The sequence below is a fragment of the Pimephales promelas genome, chromosome 1, assembly GCF_988280905.1.
Source record: "Pimephales promelas chromosome 1, fPimPro1.hap1.1, whole genome shotgun sequence".
NCBI classification, from domain to species: Eukaryota; Metazoa; Chordata; class Actinopteri; order Cypriniformes; family Leuciscidae; genus Pimephales; species Pimephales promelas.
Window position 1 is genome coordinate 49,413,346 of NC_142769.1, and position 14,559 is coordinate 49,427,904.

At 36.9% G+C, this 14,559-nt stretch overlaps 1 protein-coding gene across 2 annotated transcripts; it reads left to right on the forward strand.

The window, feature by feature from the left end:
• Window positions 1–85: 85 nt before the first annotated feature.
• Window positions 86–13,377, forward strand: mettl3 (methyltransferase like 3). 2 transcript variants are annotated; one of them, XM_039658243.2, is made up of 11 exons: window positions 86–314; window positions 669–859; window positions 1,589–2,044; window positions 2,128–2,303; window positions 5,603–5,816; window positions 7,575–7,762; window positions 9,581–9,619; window positions 9,712–9,820; window positions 11,012–11,077; window positions 12,952–13,064; window positions 13,164–13,377. In XM_039658243.2, the coding sequence occupies exons 1-11, from the start codon at window positions 209–211 to the stop codon at window positions 13,273–13,275; spliced, it is 1,770 nt and encodes a 589-aa protein (XP_039514177.2). In that variant the 5' UTR covers window positions 86–208; the 3' UTR covers window positions 13,276–13,377. The 2 variants fall into 2 exon arrangements, with proteins under 2 accessions (XP_039514177.2, XP_039514178.2); XM_039658244.2 differs by having other exon boundaries at window positions 672–859.
• The last annotated feature ends 1,182 nt before the right edge of the window (window positions 13,378–14,559 follow it).

The following is a 14,559-nucleotide window of genomic DNA, read 5'->3' on the forward strand; positions in this document are numbered from 1 at the left end:
TTAAATGTGTATCCATACCAGTATGAAACCAACTAATCATTACTAAATGGGGAATAGTGCTTTTATTTTGAAATTCATCCAGTACATCCGCGTAGTGTGTGTGACTAGTGCAGTCACTCAGCGTTACTAGACGTAAACTAAACTCAATGATATCAGTTTCGTTTGTAAGGTATTTTTAATTCACTGTTTATCTAGTTTCATTTAAACCATGTCGGACACATGGAGTCACATCCAAGCGCACAAAAAGCAGCTGGATTCCCTGCGAGAGAGGCTGCAGAGGAGAAGAAAAGACCCAACTCAGCTGTGCACTGGTGGTGTGTTGACTAACGTTAACTTCTCTACATGCTATGAGATCTAGCAAACCGATTCACTGTTTCATTCGTTGTATTTTATTTACTTGTTAATAAAATATACCTAGTTTAGTTACCCAGAAACGTGATGAAAGTTGCCACGTTTATTCTGATACAATCAGCTTTATTTCCTTGCCTTTAAGTGCTGAATATTGAGAACACACAGGATTCTGTCAGAACAGCAATGAGAATTTGAATGTGTGTCAAAGAAAGAATGAACCAGGTTTAACTGTTTTTAACCATTATTTTTGCAGTAAGTGAATTAGTGAGTATATGGTGCCACCTACTGTATATGCATTTCCCAACATTTTATTTTAGCAGAGGTTGGAGGTGCTGAGGGTGGATCTGCAAGGAGCGACAGTCCTGGACCGGCTCTGCTGAGTCCTCCACAGGTGGAAGATGAACAGCCTCCCGATCCAGAACTAGAGAAGAGACTGCTGGGATACCTGTCCGAACTGAGTCTTTCTCTTCCTACTGATTCCCTTGCAATCACCAACCAACTAAACACTGTAAGAGCTGTGAACGTGTTTTTGTGCTCTAACGGTCACACACCTTGTGTTTCTATGGCCCTGTTTACACCTGGTATTAAGATGCGTTTTGGTCGATCAGATCTTAAGAAGATGACTAAGACACATACAAGTTTACACCTGGTGTTTTAATCTGTCTCTTGTTCACTTTCAACCATTTCTGTCCTGATTTCTTCGAGGGTGGGTAAATGTATGGGTCTTTTTCAGATCTTTTCCTCTAATTGACTAAATAAGGTCACGCGATTTACATATGATCACGACCGAAGATGATGGAAACACACAGAGAGCATCAGCTTTACTTTCTGCTCTGACAGCAGCAACACCAGCCGAACGCTGTGAGTGTGTGTTAGAAATCAGGAACGGTGAGAGAACGTTGTGCTTGGTACATTTTTACATCTTCAAACCAAACTTGGGTCTCACGCCGACAAAGTTTAAATCCGTCAGTCTAGCCGCTTCCCATAATGTTACGCATGAGGTCAGGAGACGGAGAGAAGACGGTCTTTTATGGCTGTTCAAACGTATTTGATCACATGAGCGTTTAAACTACGAAAGCAATCCGGTCGAATGTGTTTTCTAACTCTGGAAGTGGTTGAAAGTGGACAAACTCAAAAAACGTAGCGTTGTCCACTAGTGATCCGATCGACCAAAACACACACTACCAGGTGTGAACAGGACCTGTTTTACTTTAATTCATCCTTATTTTTTACTCAGTCTGAGTCTGCAGTTTCCCATGCCTGCATCCAAAGTCTCCTCCTCAAATTTTCCGCTCAAGAGCTAATCGAAGTTCGTCAGCCATCCATCGCTGCCTCCTCGTCCTCTTCCTCGTCCACCCTCGTCACTTCTGTCGACCACACCAAACTATGGGCTATGATTGGCAGCGCAGCCCAGCCGCAAAGAACCGCGGTTAAAAGAAAAGGCGATGACATCATTCATCAAAAAAGAGCCCCAGGCTCCTCCCTTTTGCTTCAACCTCCATCTTCCCCTCCCAAGAAGTCCTCTATCTCACTGGCTCCTGCCTCAAACTCCCAGCTAAGCGGATCCTCTGGGGGCGGAGGGGGCGGGCCTGAGAAAAAAGGGCGGAGCAATAAAGTGCAAGCTTCTCACCTGGACATGGAGATCGAGAGTCTGCTGAGCCAGCAGTCCACTAAGGAACAGCAAAGCAAAAAGGCATTATACCTAAGTAGCAAATCACTCAAGCTTTGACTGTTTGTATATTTGTGGAGTCTTATGTATGAATGCTTGTGCGTCAGGTGAGCCAAGAGATCCTAGAGCTTTTGAACACGAGTTCAGCGAAGGAGCAGTCAATCGTGGAGAAGTTTCGCTCGCGCGGCAGAGCTCAAGTACAGGAGTTCTGTGATTACGGGACTAAAGAGGAGTGTGTGCAGTCGGGGGACACGCCACAGCCCTGCACAAAGTTGCACTTCAGGTCAGTTCACAGTCACACATTATTAAATGATAATAAATAACAATGCACACACTCACACACATTATATTTTTTCTATAAACCTGGCATTGTATATTACTATTATTGTTGGCTCTTTGACAAATCACTTTTGTGTAAGTCACTTTGGATAACAGCAAACATGTAAATAACAAAACAACATATAAATTTTATATAAATTAAAATAAAATAATAGTTTTGATACATTTAGAGATAATAGTAATCATAATAATCATGTTGTTGTTGATTTTTGTTTTATTAAATATAATAATAGGATCTGAACACAATTTCTTTTAGCCTTTTTATTTATTGAAAGGGTTTCTGCGGGTCTTGAATTCACCCTCACACAAATTAAGGCCTAAAATTCATAAAGATGTGGTATTAAATGTTGCATGCATTGCAAAAATATCTCTCAGTATTTGTTGTCCTGTTTTCAAATACAAATATCTAAACATCTTTGAATCAAGATACATTTATTTGAAGATGCAAATGTAAAATGAAGTCTTAAAATTGAACAAAATGTTGTGAGTTTATTCTTAAAATATGGGCAAATATCTGCCAGTGAGATATGAAAACCTCCCTTTAAATTATGTTGATTTTTCTGAGCTTATTAGCAGATATTTGTTTTTGTTTTTTAGTCATGAACTCACTTCATTTTGATCAATTTCACAGAAAACAAGACTTCATATTTTATGTCATTTTGTATCTCCGGTAATAGTATCATGTTGGAACTTGGAAGCAGAAGCAATTCAAGCTACTTTTTTTGGTTAAATAAACTGAATAGTAAAGGATATCTGTTGTAAGTTGTTTTTTTACAAAGTGTTGCTAATACAGCTCAGTGTGTTTCTCCCAAGACATTTGCATTTAGAGAACATGCTTACATTGTGTTCGCTTCAGTTTATTCAATTAAAATGTCTTTAAAAAGTCTTAAAGGGTGAGTGGAACTTACAATGAAAATTAGGTCATCGTTAACTCATCCTGGTTTTGATATAATGCTGTATTACATTCTTTCTTTATCGGACCACAAAAGGAGAATTAAAAAAAAATGTCCATCTCGTCTATATAATGGCATTGAATAGCAACCAGCATCAAGCTTTTAATAAGAGACTCAAAAGTATCACAGAATGGTCTAATGCGACAAATGCCATGTATTCCAAGTGTTCAGGTGGTTGACGATAGGGTTTGGTTAAAAACAAACCAAGATTTAATGTACTGTTCAATGAAAATCTTACGGTGGCCGAGAGAGCTCAGCATGCAGTACCTGAAGAAAACGCAAGTGAATAGAAAAAACACCAGTAAATTAAGAAAACATGTTCATCAGTTTGACAACACATGCTGCAAAAATACTCACGACGCAACTAAATACGGAAATGCTAAAATACTCAAAACGCAACTAAAATACTCACGACGTAACCAAATGCAGAAACGCTGCAAATACTCACGACGCAACTAAAATACTCACAACGCAACTAAAATACTCATGACGCAACTAAAATACTCACGACGCAACCAAATACAGAAACGCTGCAAATACTCACAACTCAACTAAATACGGAAATGCTGCAAATTCTCAAAACGTAACTAAAATACTCATGATGTAACCAAATGCAGAAACGCTGCAAATACTCACGACGCAACTAAAATACTCACGACGCAACTAAAATACTCACAACGCAACTAAAATACTCACGACGCAACCAAATACAGAAACGCTGCAAATACTCACAACGCAACTAAATACGGAAATGCTGCAAATACTCAAAACGCAACTAAAATACTCACAACGCAACTAAAATACTCACGACGCAACCAAATACAGAAACGCTGCAAATACTCACAACTCAACTAAATACGGAAATGCTGCAAATTCTCAAAACGTAACTAAAATACTCACGACGTAACCAAATGCAGAAACGCTGCAAATACTCACGACGCAACTAAAATACTCACGACGCAACTAAAATACTCACAACGCAACTAAAATACTCACGACGCAACCAAATACAGAAACGCTGCAAATACTCACAACGCAACTAAAATACTCACGACGCAACCAAATACAGAAACGCTAAAAAAATACTCACGACGCAACTAAAATACTCACGACGCAATCAAATACAGAAACGCTGAAAATGCTCACGACGCAACTAAAATACTCACGACGCAACCAAATACAGAAACGCTGCAAATACTCACAACTCAACTAAATACGGAAATGCTGCAAATTCTCAAAACGTAACTAAAATACTCACGACGTAACCAAATGCAGAAACGCTGCAAATACTCACGACGCAACTAAAATACTCACGACGCAACTAAAATACTCACAACGCAACTAAAATACTCACGACGCAACCAAATACAGAAACGCTGCAAATACTCACAACGCAACTAAAATACTCACGACGCAACCAAATACAGAAACGCTAAAAAAATACTCACGACGCAACTAAAATACTCACGACGCAATCAAATACAGAAACGCTGAAAATGCTCACGACGCAACTAAAATACTCACGACGCAACCAAATACAGAAACGCTGCAAATACTCACAACTCAACTAAATACGGAAATGCTGCAAATACTCAAAACGCAACTAAAATACTCACGACGTAACCAAATGCAGAAACGCTGCAAATACTCACGACGCAACTAAAATACTCACAGCGCAACTAAAATACTCACAACGCAACCAAATACAGAAACGCTGCAAATACTCATAACTCAACTAAATACGGAAATGCTGCAAATACTCAAAACGCAACTAAAATACTCACAACGCAACTAAAATACTCACGACGTAACCGAATGCAGAAACGCTGCAAATACTCACGACGCAACTAAAATACTCACAACCCAACCAAATACAGAAACGCTGCAAATACTCACAACGCAACCAAATACAGAAACGCTGCAAATACTCACAACGCAACTAAATACGTAAACGCTGCAAATACTCACAGCTCAACAAAATACTGAAACTCTGCAAATACTCACGACGCAACCAAATGCAGAAAGCTGCAAATACTCACAATGCAGCCAAAAACAGAAATGCTGCAAATACTCACAGAGCGTTTTTGCAGAGCATTTCTGTATTTGCTTGCGTATATGGACAAGTGCGAACAGGAAATGTTTAAAGATTTCTCCTTTTGTGGTCTGAAAAAGAAAGTAAGACATACTTTATTAGAACAACACCATGGTGAGTAAATTACAAACTTTTCATTTTACTTTGAATTTACCTTTATAAAACCTGTAAATGCTCATCATAATGTGACTTTCCTAGGCGAATCATCAACAAACACACAGACGAGAGCCTGGGCGACTGCTCCTTTTTGAATACTTGTTTCCACATGGACACGTGTAAATATGTGCACTATGAGATTGACAGTCCTCCTGAGGCCGAGGGTGATGCCCTGGTCCTGCAGGCGGGGGCCGCTGAGCTCGGACTGCACTCCTCCGAGGAAGATAGCAACGTCGGCAAGCTGTTCCCTTCACAGGTACTGGATCGGACAAATTGGCTTCTGTCAAGCTATAATAACAGTGACCTGAAACTGAAAATCACCTAAACTAATAGAGTTATATAGAATTAGGTTAAGTGTCTTGATGTGTTTCTAAGCTGTTATTGCTTTCAGAGCCTTTCCTCTTGCACACTTGCTGTTCTCATATTTATCTGCAAATTCATTTTGATTTCAATGGTTACATTTTTTGTATTTTAAGAAACACTACAGTTTAATACTTTGTGGTTGGTAAGATTATGCAATCATTTAATGTTTTCGGAAGAAGTCTCTTATGCTCAGGCTGCATTTATTTGAGTGTAATTTTCTGAATTTATCAATGTTGAAAACAGTTGTGCTGATGTATATTTTTGTGGAAACTGACACATTTTTTCAGGATTCTTTGAAATGGAAAAGTACAATATAACAGCATTTATTTGAAATAGAAATCTTTAATCTCTTTTTAGATAATTGTAATACATCCTTGCTAAATAAAATCATACTGACCCCAAATCTTTGAAAAGTAGTGTAGACTAACGTCCCTATGTAGCCCTCAAACCGTATTCACTTTATAGCCCTTAATCCCGTAATTGTGGACAAATGTGGGCACAGAGGACTAATTTTTATTTGTTATAAATGTTATATCGCTGTCTTTGATAAAGTTTAGTCTATCCATTTATGGGGTTTTTTATTTTGGGGGTATTTTTGAATTTATTTACTTCAAAACGTACCATATTTTCTATGTAAATTATGCTTAAGTTTTACTTTTTTTAAAAAAAATTTTAACTACATTAAAATATCATTCCAATAAGTTCTTAGAGCTAAAACTTAAAGATGAAGTGACTTATTTTGGCTTATTTTCGAACGCTCTAATTACAGTTTTTCTCATTCATTTCTATGGGTGCCCATTTTTGACCCAAATACAAGATTGAGGAGTTTTCTTTTCACCCACTTAACATTGTAGAATTGAGTCAAAAAAAAAATGTGTGTGTCCAGGAGGAAAACTTAGAAAAAGTAGCCAAGTCTTGTACCACTCAGATCAAGGGAAGTATTTTTTTTAAAAATAATTCTAAACTATTTTGCCCACATTTGTCCAGAATACTGTTTTAGGGTTAACAATGACTCCTGAAAAAAATGATTGGTCCCACTTTATATTAAGTGGCTTTTAGTACTATGTACTTACATTGAAGTTAATAGCTTGTTACAATGGACTTATTGTGTACTTACATGTTTTTACATTGTACTTATATTTTAAAATTCCAGCATGTAATTACAGCCATAATTACTTTATGTAATTACATTAGTAATTACACAGTTGACCCTCCCCTCACACCTTAACCTACCCTTAAACCGACCCATACCACCACACCTGTCCCTAACCTTACCCGTATCACATCTCAATAGCAGCAAAAGTGTTTTACAATACAACAGGAACACAATAATACATTGTACTTATTGTTCAATGTAAGTACATAGTACTTAAAGCCACTTAATATAAAGTGGGACCAAATGATTTACTTGGTTAAAACATTTACACAAATCAGCACAACTGTTTTCAACATTGATAATAATCAGAAATGTTTGGCAATCAGCATTCTGAAGAATCATGTGACACTGAAGACTGGAGTAATATTCAAATATGTTTTCCATTGCAATAATATTTCACAATATTCCTGTAGTTTCGAAAAGCATTAATCGTACCAACCTCAGACTTTTGAGTGGTAGTGCATAACCGATACATGCCCTCTGACCTTATCTCAGTGGATTTGCTGTGACATCCGTTATCTGGATGTGTCCATCCTGGGGAAGTTTGCAGTGGTGATGGCCGACCCGCCGTGGGACATTCACATGGAGCTTCCCTACGGCACGCTCACAGACGACGAGATGAGGAAACTCAACATTCCTATGCTGCAGGATGACGGTTTCCTCTTCCTCTGGATGACAGGAAGGTAGGGGCTCTGGGGGGATCGGCCTTCTGTCTCGGTGCAATCAAATCAGCTCACATCACTAAATAAAGCTAATCCTGAATGCAAAAAGCAGTGATCGGAGCCTAGATGAATTTGGTATATCAGAGTTGCATATTTAACAGCTTTCAGCAACTCTGCACACTTGATTAAACCTGTGTATAAATACATTTCCCATTATCGTATGCATGCCATAAGAGGAGTTCAAGGAGTAGTTCACTTTAAAAAAAAAAAAAAGAAACGTTTGCTGATAATTTACTCACCCCCATGTCATGTCTTTCTTTCTTCAGTCGAAAAGAAATTAAGGTTTTTGATGAAAATATTCCAGGATTTTCTCCATATAATGGACTTCAATGGGGTCCAAACGGTTCAAGGTCTAATTGAGAGTTTCAGTGCAGCTTAAAAGGGCTTTAAACGACTCCAGACGATGAATAAGGGTCTTATCAAGCGAAACGATCGCTCATTTCAAAAATAAATAAAAAAAGTTACGTTTTATAAGCACAAATGATGCGCGTTCGTGACTCTCTTGTTCAAACTCTTTTTTTGAGTCATTTCATTCGTTCCTATAATAATAATAATAACAATAATAATATTTTTAATGTGCTTTTCTCACCCAATGTGCTAACATAGTAAAAGACAAGAAAAACACAATATAATATACAACAAACAATACCCTGATTAGCATCTTACACTAAGACATGATCAGTGTTGGGAGTAACGCATTACAAAAGTAATACATTACAGTAACATATTAGTTTTTGCTGTAACGCAGTAGTGTAAGGCATTACTAATCAATTTTCAGTAATATTTTACTCGTTACATGTTCAGTGAGGCTTGTATTACAGTTGTATTACAGTGTATTGTCTGCTTTTACTTCTTAAAGGCAACAGATGTGAAAGTTTTAAAGCAGTCTTTTAGTGCCAGTTCAGAGCGGTCGCGTCTGTAACATTGTTTTTTCCTCATAAATGCGAACACGAAAACTAAAATAAAATGAATATTTTAAGTTCTATGGAGACTGGAGAGCCAACCCTTCCTCATCCGATTTGCGCAATAATTAATGTTCAGAATTACAAAAAATGTATTTTGCCTCCTATTTTTTTGTCACGCATGAATGTGTGTCGTTTCCCTAATATTAAAAATAAAACATAGACTGATATTTGTCTAATGTCTGGAGTCCTTTAAGGAAGTAGCCTATATACGTTTCAATACATGAATTTTCTGAGAATTTTTATTTCAAGTTTTGACTGCAAATGTCCATAATGCTGGACTTCCCCAATTTTGAATAATTTATCCTAGTTTTGTGGTGTAGGTCTACGTATTTTATAATGTTAACTTCAAATAATACTAATAGCCTTATTTAAAGATAAGGCAGCATTGGATCTGGACGGTAAAGGAGAATAACGCTGGAGTTGGAAGAGGTGTGTCGCGATTCTGTAGGTTCGTGAATGTGGCGAATCGTGATTTCGGTTTCATATTGCATATCGTTACAGCCCAAAAGTTAAGTTCTACTTAGTTATTTTGGTGAAAGTAACTCAAAAGTAATACATGAGCAATGTAACGCATTACAGTTCTGGGACAGTAATATTGTACGGTAATGAATTACTTTTAAATAACAGTAACAAGTAATACCTAATGTATTACAGTTTGGAAGTAACTTGCACAACACTGGACATGATAAGCAAAACGTCTCTTAAAAGAGCTTAATGTATGAATAAATGATGTGAACAGTTTGAAAGGAGGTGATGTAATGCTTGGCTACGATCCAGATGCCGGTCAACAATAGTTTGTTTTCTGTCTCCACAGAGCTATGGAGCTGGGCAGAGAGTGTCTGAGCTTATGGGGGTAGGTGGAAAAACGGAAAGTGACGGTGATCTCTTTAAACGAAACTAAATCAGTAAATGAAATCTTTTAATCTGTTTCTGTCTCTCAATCAGCTATGAGCGTGTGGACGAGATTATCTGGGTGAAGACTAACCAGCTTCAGAGGATCATTCGTACCGGAAGGACTGGACATTGGCTGAATCACGGCAAAGAGCATTGCTTGGTACGTGTGAGAATATTACAGTCCAATATTACGCTCAGGAAGATTTGTTTTGAGGTTGGTCAAATGTTTTTGAAAGGACTCTGTAATGCTCACCAAGACTGCATTTATTTGATCAAAAAACGTAATATTGTACACATATCCTAATATGATGATGATTTGCTGCCCGAGGAACATTTCTGATTATTATCGAGGCTGAAAACAGTTGGTCTTTGACACTTTTTTAACAATTAAATGGATCTTTGCTGAATAAAAATGAGTAGTGTAGAAGTAATTTTTTTATTCAATCTGACAGTGTTCAGATATTATTACACGAATAACTCAAAACTACAGAGCCCTTAAAGGGATAGTTCACTTTGAAATTAATTTTTAATATGTTTTATCTTACCTCAAGGGCATCCAAGATGTAGGCGTCTTTGTTTCCACAGTATTTTCAATTTTGATATTTTTAAGTCAAACCGTTTATGTCTGTCAGTCATAAAATGGAGGTCTATGGTCACCACCTCAAAGAGCATGCACAGAGAAGTCTAAATTAAACATGATTTAATGACTCGTGAATGTAAGTACACATTGATGGCCTAAGACACGAAACGAGCGGTTTGTGTGAGAAAACGAACAGTATTTATATCGTTTTTACCTCTTGTAGTCACAGCCACGTCCAACTGATCTGAGGGCAAGGGCGCTTCGGTCTGCGGAAGCGCCAGAAAGCGTCTGAAATGATCTCGTTTTTATGCCAGCCACCATTTAAATGTTTATATTAACTTTCTTATTATACAAATAAATAAAAGTGTTATTTAAGTGGTTGTATAGCTACAAATCAGTTCATTTTTACCTTTAATTATAGTAGGCTACAACTGACTCCCATAGTTCACAGCATTAGTTGGTTTTCCTTGAGAAAATTTGCCATGTATTGTACCTGATATCAAAAATAATCTGTATTGAATCGAATTGTGAGAATTTGGGTCAATACCCAGCCCTCAAAGAAAGCATTCATTTTTCCTCCCATCTTATATTTTTCCCATTGCCATGCCCTACAAAAACAGAATTTCATAACCGTATCACAGTGAAAGAATCCTGAGCTCACTGTCGGGTTTATTTTAGTGATCATAATGACAATATATATATATATATATTGGATATATATATATTAACCCTTACATATACTCTCTCTCTCTCTTTCTCTTGTTTGTTCAGGTGGGAGTAAAAGGAAACCCTCAAGGTTTTAACAGAGGTCTTGATTGCGATGTCATAGTGGCAGAGGTCAGTCATAACCAATATTACTGAAAAAGCAGTGATGAATTTAAAATGCCCCTATTATGCTATTTTACAGGTTCCTAATTTTGTTTTGTAGTTTTAATATGTTTACATGCATCTAAGGTCAACAAACACTTCTCATAATATACATTGCACATCACCACATTTCTCAAAGAGTCAGTCTCTCTAAACTCCTACTTTTTGAAAGTCTACTCTGCTCTGATTGGTCGACTGCTTACAGCTCATGTCAGAAACGAAATGCCTATTATCATATCTGAATATCTGAACAGTAACGATGGCGTCGGTTTTACCGTATCGATTCCCATTTTAGTCCTCGTTCTTTTGAAGTTTATCACAGTGGATTCTCAGCGCTGAACCAAGCGGCAACATTCTAATCTGAAAGATGAAGCGCGATAAACTGCAATACATCTCAAATCCGTTTGAGGCCGGTCCCAAAAGGGAGCAAATATCCATAGACGTCATTTTAGAATGTCCGTTTTCACAGCATAAATTCATATGTTTACAGTTTGGTCCCATGGACTTTTATTGTAATGTTCAATATGTTCGTGTGCCTGACAACTGTGAGGAGGTGAATTTTTTTCTAACTCGTTAGTTTAGATCATATTTAGATATAAAACATATGACAAATAAGGGCGGTTAACTTTGATTGACAGCTGATAACGGGCTGCGCCGAGTGAATTTGACGTCTCGGCCATGATCTGACAACACATCATACCACCTCTGTATCCTTTCTGAAACTTTTGTATTTTCCAGGATTTTCCAGTATGGCGCCGCCCATACCCCTCAAACAGCTTCAAACCCGTTCTTCAGAGAGTCTATGGGTGACGTCACAGACGCTTTGTCCATATGTTTTACAGTCTATGCGCTGAACCAACCAACACGAACCAAACTCTTCCAGTATCAGTGTTTGAGGGCAAAGTAGATGCTTTGCATGGGCAGCCAATGAACTATGGCAAGCCTTTTTAACTTTTATTCATTTCCAGGATATGAATTCTTGACATCAACAATTGTATTTTCACTAGTGAAATGTCACCATAGGCTGCCATTCAAAACCAATTGTTGATATCAAGAATTGATTTTTTTCAAGAATCAGAAATCAGAAATACAATTATTACTAGTAAAGAACTTTATTTTTTATATCAAGAATTAAATTGTCACTTGTGACAGTGTTAATTTCTGATATCATGAATGAATGTGATTGTTACAAGTAAGAAAGCCATTTTAGATATCTGAAATAATATTGATATCAGAAATACATTTTCAGTTATTATTTTTCTCTTTTATGTTAATAAAATGTTAAAATCAATAAAAAGACAATTGAAAAAAAAAATGAAAATTTTTACTAGTACAAATTGAATTGATATCAAGAATAGACATATCAAGAACTAGTGACAATTTAATTATTGATATCAGGAATTTGCATTTTTACTAGTAACAATGTAATTATTGATATCAAAAATGGTATTTCTACTAGTAAAAAATCAATTCTTGATATCAACAATTTATTTTGAATGGCAGTCCATGGTGAAATTTCACTAGTGAAAATACAATTACAGATACCAGCAATTAAATTGTTGATATCAAGAGTTGATATCGTGTAAATGAATAAAAGCAAAAACGGCTTGCCATAAATGAACGCCATAGACTGGCTTTATGCAAATGTGTTACTGGAATTACTGACGACTCGTTTCAGCAGTTCAGAATCGATTCTTTCATTTAGGAGACATTTATTTGTTATATAAAGCAATATGACTCACTGCATGAAAGGTAATATTTGAAAAAGCATAATAGGGGTGTAACTTTAAAAGTCTGTGATGATCAGTACACTGAATTATCTGTTTAATCTGCCAACGCAAAAGGTCCGCTCCACAAGTCATAAACCAGATGAAATCTATGGAATGATTGAGCGTTTGTCTCCGGGCACAAGAAAGATTGAATTGTTTGGTAGACCACACAATGTGCAGCCAAACTGGTGAGTCAGACATTCAGGAGCGTTCTTGATTCCTAAATCATCAGATGTGCTGTTGTCTTCATTATTAACTCGCTTGTTATCTTTCTCACTGTTATCCAGGGTAACTCTTGGTAACCAGTTGGACGGTATTCACCTTTTAGACCCTGAAGTAGTGGCACGTTTTAAAAAGCGCTACCCTGACGGGGTCATTGGCAAACCTAAAAACATGTGAGGAGTGGACTAGCGAGAGAAGTACGGCTGCTGATGAACTCAAGACTGAAAGGAACAGACTTTTGTACCACTTTGCTTTTTTCAATAAAAATGCTGAAGCACATTTTTAGCTGTCTTTCCTTACAGATTGATTCATAATTTCACAGATGATTCTTTAAAGTCCCTGTAAAGTCAAAATTAAGTATGTGTTGTGAGTTTGTCACACCACAGAAAAATGTGTTATTAGCCACCTAGCCAAATTTGAATGATGATAAAAGCTATCAAAATCATGAAAAAATGAGCAGTTATCTCTGTTCTCAAACGCTGGGGGCGTGTCCGCTGGCTGCGTAAAACCACGCCCACTGGCGGGAAAGCTGTCGACGGTGATACTGCTTTCGGGACGGGAGGCGGGAGATAGTCGTTTCGGTATGAAATTGAAGTTCCGACAGTATTTTCTTCCCTATTGTAACTATATCCAAGTAAATTGTCTTCTTAAACAAGAAAAAATGTAGGGCGGGGCTTGACTTTACCCCTCAGAAATTGATTGGATGGTTGAATCATTGTGGTTTGCGATTGGTCGATCTCTTATGAGTGACAGGTTGGCCCTCCCTCGCGCCAGTAAACTCGTCATCAAAAGAGAGGGGAAGTTTGATTAAAGATTATGAATTTGAATTATGGTTTTCTGATATAACAGCACAAAACAACTTGTTTCTTTTCGACAGTTTTATTGTTTTACAATCATCAATGAAAGCAAAAGTACATGTGATGTTTTCATAATTTAGTTTAGTTGCGGTCTTTTTAGCTACTTATTACGATTGTTATTTTTTAGAAAATTTATTTACACATTGTTTCATACAAAACATACAAAAATATCTTTCAGAATATTTGCGACTTCAAATGTGTATCGTCTTCTGTTCATTTTTTTGGGGTTAGGGTGTAAATAGCCTACATATTTAACATCTAAAAATCACAACATACGTGCACATGATCAAGTGAAGACGGCCATATGCATAATGTTAAAACCTGTTATTCAAACACGTCTTTACCAATTCACTTGACTGGTTTTAAACATGCAAAGAAAAACTTTATAATTCTACATTAGTTTTACGTTACATAGAGTTCGTAAAACAAACACTTTTCAAACAAAAAGTGTTTATGATGGGTCTGTTTCAGAAAAAATGAACAGATTGTGTATATGGGCTAGAAAATGGAACTTGCATAGAAAGCAAAATAAACTTTAGAGACCTTTCCATTTATGTGAAAGAGAAAAACATTCAGTTGCTTTAACAGTACACTGACTTTATAA